Source organism: Sinocyclocheilus anshuiensis, unplaced genomic scaffold (genome assembly GCF_001515605.1).
Source record: "Sinocyclocheilus anshuiensis isolate Anshui unplaced genomic scaffold, SAMN03320099.WGS_v1.1 scaffold893, whole genome shotgun sequence".
NCBI classification, from domain to species: Eukaryota; Metazoa; Chordata; class Actinopteri; order Cypriniformes; family Cyprinidae; genus Sinocyclocheilus; species Sinocyclocheilus anshuiensis.
This window is the reverse complement of record NW_015555766.1, coordinates 51356-57901: the sequence shown is the minus strand read 5'-3', so window position 1 is coordinate 57901 and position 6546 is coordinate 51356. Positions and strand designations below refer to the sequence as shown.

At 35.6% G+C, this 6546-nt stretch overlaps 1 protein-coding gene across 1 annotated transcript in view; it reads left to right on the top strand.

Moving 5' to 3' along the window:
• The window catches only part of LOC107674129 (protein kinase C and casein kinase substrate in neurons protein 2), a 16826-nt gene extending 13145 nt beyond the window's left edge, over positions 1–3681 (top strand). The window contains exons 7-10 of the mRNA XM_016468027.1: positions 3–31; positions 813–886; positions 2347–2426; positions 2525–3681. Of these exons, the coding sequence (XP_016323513.1) occupies positions 3–31; positions 813–886; positions 2347–2426; positions 2525–2634 (293 nt within the window). The 3' untranslated portion in view covers positions 2635–3681. The remainder of the gene's footprint in view (positions 1–2; positions 32–812; positions 887–2346; positions 2427–2524) is intronic.
• Positions 3682–6546: the final 2865 nt, after the last annotated feature.

Genomic DNA, 6546 nt, shown 5'->3' with positions numbered 1-6546 from the left:
AGGAATGCCCACTGACTGGCCTCAGTTTCAGGTAGATACATACAGTTAATATTGCAAATGCATTTACTTTGACAAACATTAGCTAAAACTTAATTTTAATCTTAAATGATTGCTTGTGCACAACTCACTGCCATGAGGGTGTTGTGGGTGGTTGCCATGGTATTGCTATGCAGTTGTTAGGGTGTTCTGGGTGGTTTCTAGATGGTGGCATAATGGCCTGTTTTAAAAGAGCCCGACCTCACGTATCTCTGATTTTCTTGATCCTTGTTCACTCAAGGCTATGAGACTTTTCACCTGTTTTATCCACCTTATCTCAAGATACAGAGCTATGTTCTGTGAATGTGCAAGACTTCAGGTTCATTATCTGCTGTAAGTAAAGTAGAATAAGTAAATAAGTTACAATAATAAATTAAAATAATATGATAACAAATATTAGTTTGCAATATCAAGCAGCAGATCTTACTGTTTTTGTACAACTAAAATAACTGGAAGCCTTGCACATTAAAGTTACGAATGATCGTACTTGCTCTTACATTAAAAAGGTGGATTATTCACAATGAGAAATGTGCAGTAAGCCACATTCATATTGTCCGTAGCAAAAACAAACTGTAACACTTTAGGCTTAAGGTTTGTTTTAAACTAAAGTTTTGAGGTTAATGCATTCTTGAGGGTGTTAGAGTGACATCTTTGTTGTTATCTGTGATATTTATGTATCTCACAGAGGCACGTCTTCAAATAGACTGTATTCTGTTGTGCCAAAACCCACATTTACTCCTTCACTCACTCTGTCTCTCGCTCTCATTCTATTTCAGGAGTGGACTCCAGACAAGAAGCATAAAAAGGGAAAGAAGGAGGTGGAGCAGAAAGCAGTAGTGATGGAGAGAAGGTCAGTTTACTACAGTGATATTTGCTGTGGGGCTTCATAGCGCTAGGCTGCCTGACTGTTATTCACTACAAACCAAACTAGGCCTTTCTGAACTTCAGGCCTTGTAATTGCTTGCTGCTGTGTATTGACCCATTACAAAGCTCAGTCCCCTTGGATACTATTGCTCAGACAAGCTTGACAAGGAATGAGTTCGGGATTGAACAGTGAAATTTTCGTAAAATACAGAAGCAAACATTGATTGAATATTAAATTCAATACTAGAATGAATTGTGACATTGCAAAACATTCTGGCTGTTTTTCTTTAAAAAAATCAATAATTTATGCAGTATCGTGAGTAAGACTGTGGAGACTGTGAATCAGAATTGAGGCAAATGTTGATCACAGTCAACTTAAAAGAGAAAAAAAAACTTTAATTTAAAAGACATTACAAGTGATAACATTTAGTTATCTATGGTTCTGTGAACCATTTAATTGCTATCAACAATACAGTACAATAATCTGAATCAATATGTAAATGAAATGATGTTAAGTTAATAACATTAATATTCTTGGAGCAAATTCTTACTAATGCTCTACGTTCTACATGCTCCTGCATGATTTGAGAATAATAGGAGACACATATTGTAGTATACAGACTTCATGACTTCTCAGGAAGATTAGAAAAAGGGAATAAATCAGCTTTTATCTTTGTGTATTATAAGTGCTCTGGCAACAACATGTTACAGTATTTTTGGATAAATTCTGTTTAAACCTATCCAAGGACAGTAATAGTCCGAAATGTTATAGTATTTGTTATAATTTTTAGTCAAATGTGGAAAAAATGGACCCTAAAATTGTCCCCATTTCCTTTAATTTCCTTCTTTTGGTCTAGTGTTTCACAGATTAGTTTTGTAAGTTATATGGTTCCTAAAAAGTTTATATTTAAGAAATAAACAAATAAGGATTTAAGTTTCTTTGATGTATTACAATGGAAGACTATTTTTTTTCCACATAAGAAAAGAAAAAAAGCTTTTTAGGTTAATCAGAAATATGATATAAAAAGTCATAGAATTATGACAAACAAGTTGAAATTATGAGATACTAAATTATAATTGAGTAAAAACTTAAAATGTAACATATTGGAAATTATTAGATGAAAAGTCATTATTATTAGAAGATTTGTTTATAATTATGACTTATCTCATAATTATGAGCATGTCATCATTTTGACTTTTTATCTCTTATGATTTACAAATGATTTTTTCTTATGTGGCAGAAATGGGCTTCCATAATTATCCAACAAAAGGCAACAAAAAGTTTTGTTCAAAACTATCCACACATACAAGATTTGCATTAGAAAAGAGCAAAGGCTTGTCTGCTGATTTAGTGGATAGTGACAGTTGCTAAGGTAGGAGTGGACAGTAACATTTTTTAAGATAGGGCTTATTTTACTGACTGTCTGTTTTCCCTCCTCATCTCAGTCTAATGATTGGAGGAGTGAGAGTCAGAGCTCTCTATGACTATGTTGGACAGGAGACAGATGAACTGTCCTTCAAAGCAGGTAAGCTGCACTTGTTTATGTTTGTGTATTCATATATTACGTGTCTGTATGATACGTGTACCACCTCTGAAGCTTTATGTTTGTATGTGTGTGTTCAGGTGAGGAGTTTCTGAAGATTGAGGATGAGGATGATCAGGGTTGGTGCAGAGGCATGATGGACGGAGGGAAAGAGGGCCTTTACCCTGCTAACTACGTGGTGGTTGTGTAAAACCACAGGACAGCATCAAGCTCCAGCTCTGGAATCCATAAATGCCTACAGGCGCCCAGGTTTAAGCCTGTTTCACAGCCATTTTTATTGATGATTGATTTGTTTTCTCTGAACAGATGACAGATGGTACACAGGTACGGGTTTAGAATTGAATTAAGTGCGTTAATTTGGGATCAGAATGACAAAATGCTTCCAAAGTTCTTTCACTATGATCCTACTTGAGAACATTGTAATATTATATTTTATTGTGTGCCACATTGTAGCTTTAAGTCAAAATATACAGAGATTTTCATACGTTATAATATGATTAGGTACCAGTACCAAGCTCCTCTAATATATATAGAGAAAATGAACTGCATTGTCTTGATGCTTGCATGAACCTACAGAGTATTTTAAAGACAATGTCTCACACCAAAGATTATTTACATTTTATCAATGACATATTTCTTCTGATGAGAATTATATTATATCTGATGGCTGTGTGAAAGGGGCCAGATGGTTATGATGTAATCTACAGATGCGAATTTCATGCAAGGTGTTAATAGGTATGATAATATACTATATTTTATCCGCTTTGGTCTTGTTGTTAAATGTCACTTGTCTCACATTTAGTAATTTTAGTTACACAGAGGCAGTACTAATCAACACCACTTTAAAGTGATAGCCATGGGACCCATTATGGTCTCTTCTTGTGTATTTCTGTTGTGTTTTAAGATGTCAGTCTAAGCAAAGAAAATGTATGCAAATGAGCACAATGTTTGTTTGTGCCAGAGCGCAAGTAAATTACATTGGATCAGGACAGTATTTTATGCACCATCACTAATCTAATGTGAGCGCTAGCAGTATTAAAAGGGATACATATTACTGTGAGTCTTGTTCTTATTAATCATGTTGAAAAAACTTTCAGTAAGCATATAAAAGACATTTTATTTTTACTGTTCATATTTCACTCCTGATTTCACTTGTCCTGAGGCCACATGCTGGTGCAAATATATGGGGCTGTAAATAAATATTGGTGTGTGTGGGTGTAATGCTCAGCTACAATTTGGGGACAGTATTTTTCGAAAAAAAAAAAAAAGCATCTTATGCTCACCAAGGCTGCATTTATATGATCAAAAATACAGTAAAAAATAGTTATATTGTAAAATATTATTACAATTTACAACAACTTTTTAATTTTAAACATTTTTATTATATTTTATTGTATTTGAAAGAAGTCTCTTATGATCAAAAATGCAATAAAAGTGTAATGTTATTGCAATTTAAAATAACTGTTTTTCTATTTCAATATATTATAAAATGTACTTAATTCCTGTGATGGCAAAGCTGAATTTTCAGCATCATTACTCCAGTCTTCAGTGTCACATGATCCTTTAGAAATCAATATGCTGATTTGCTGCTCAAGAAACATTTCTTATTATTATCAATGTTGAGAAAAGTTGTGCTTAATATTTTGGTGAACGCTACAATGCATTCAATACATTTTTTTCAGGATTCTATGATGTGTAGAAAACAAAAAAAGTAATCTTTTGTAACATTACAAAACTGTCGCTTTTCGATCAATTTAATGCATTCTTGTAGAAAATCACGTAATATATGTTTTTTTTGGTTTTTTTTTAAACATTAGAAAACAATAGTCTGTTATGTCCTCAGTTATATATAGATAGATAGATAGATAGATAGATAGATAGATAGATAATAGATAGATAGATAGATAGATAGATAGATAGATAGATAGATAGATAGATAGATAGATAGATAGATAGATAGATAGATAGATAGATAGATAGATAGATAGATAGATAGATAGATAGAGTTATATGTGTGTGGACTCTAGGGGTTGCACCGACTAGTCGACTTCAATGCTCTGCCATGACGCTTTAAGCTTGAGGTCGACTAGTCGCTGGTCCTATCCACCTTTTTCTGGGTCTGGCTTCCGGTCTCATCTGCATCCACTCTGTCCAGCTATTTTTAGCTGAACAAAACAGTTCGTTTTGCTGCTTGATATTGAAAGTTGGTGTGTCTTATCATATTATTTTAATGTATTATCTTAATTATGAACACACTGGTTTGTAGTGCAAGTGTTTTACCGTTTACTGCAGGTTGTTATTCTCCTCGTTATTTACCTATAGCGGTTAATGAACCGGAAGTCTCACCCATAGGCTTACTTCCGCGTTGAAGAAAAAGGTGGATAAGAAATCTTTGAAGGACTTCCACATTTACGCTCCGTTTCAAAACAGTTAAAAGACAAATAAATGCATACTCTGAAAGCGCTCCACAAGACGTGTGATTATATTACTGGATGCTCGAAATTGAACGGGAGAATGCACGTTTTAAACAGCTTATTGTGCAGGTAAATTAATCGCCGTTCTAATCTAATGTGCTGCTGAACTGTAACGCGCACACATAGGACAGTAGCGCGTACAGCTCGCGTGCGCACAGAATCATTCAGCACGGAAATGTATTGTCATCACTGTTCTGTGATTTCTCAATAAAATAGCTGAGAAACTGAAAAGTTCAAGCATATATTTCTTAATAACTAAATCCCACAGCTTCAGTAGAGAGTCGCTGCCAGGTAGAATGAATTCACACACGCAATCGCTCTCACTAATGCATTCATATGAATGTAATCTTTACTGTGCTACTTTATCTGTATCTGATTTAGAACGAGCAGAAATCTGTGAGAAATATAACGACCCAAAGAAAGAACAAAAAGAACTGATAAAAATGAGCTGTTATAGGAGCAGTAGCCATGTGGGCGGTCGCCATGATTTTGCCAAGTAAGACATGTTCCTGGATCAACATCTTTTGATGATCCTGGATCAACATTATTGTCCAAAAATATAGACTTAACCCAATCCCTACCCCTAAACCTAACCCTACCCATAATTTATTCCTAAAATCAGAGGGAAAGGATAGCTGATTAACAAGGGCGTAGAAGCACCTAACCCTGATTTTAAGCCTAAAACAGATATTTCCTGAAAAGTTATATCTCAGTTCTGACTGGTTGATTGGAATGTTGTTCCAGGATCAACAAGGATGTTGATCCAGGAACATGTTGTACCCCATGTGGGCAGCGCTGTGTCATATCATATGCCATAGCTCTGCACAAGGTGTTTATCAAAGCTCCAGACTTATTTGTTCATTAATGACGCCATCAGCGACTAATCGACTTCGACCCGACTTTCATCACATAAAAGTCGACTTTAAAAAAATCAGAAGTCGTTCAACCCCTGGTGGACTCATATATGAGTCAGCCTGCTCACGTATCTCAGGATTTCAGCTCCACTGGACCCCGCAGCACATCTTTTAATAGTGTCAGATCATTCAGTGTGTTGCCCTGAGTGGTTGTCACACACATTTTCACTCACATAGGCCTACATGCTTATCGTGCATCATGAGTACATGAGTCAGAAATGTTCCCACTCTGAGCCTGATTTCCTAGGGTCAGTTCCTTTCCCACAGTTTTGAGCAACATTAACCTTTCCCGTTTGCAAAAATAAGCACAGCCCATGTGCTGATTACTGCTGGCTGTCTGCATAAAATTCCTCACGGAAAATAATCATGCTTGGGCTAAGTAAAGCTGGCATAAGCTATGAGTAGGTCAATGACGCAACCAATTTCATCCAAAAAATGTGCTTTTACTTAAGAGTTTTTTAAACTTCCACAGACACTATTTACCAAGCAAAAATCTGGATTTAGGTGCATACTTGCTCTCACTGCATGTGTCACAGTAACTAGTCAATACATACCTGAGAACAGTGATGAGGTGGGAGCCTACTTACTAGCCTAAAAAAAAAAGGTGAAATCATTAATTTTATGCACATTTCTTTAAATCCCAGATGCTAGGACAATTGTCGCCCTACTGACTGTACATATGTAGCACCTCCATCACTGTGGTCAGTGCTGGCA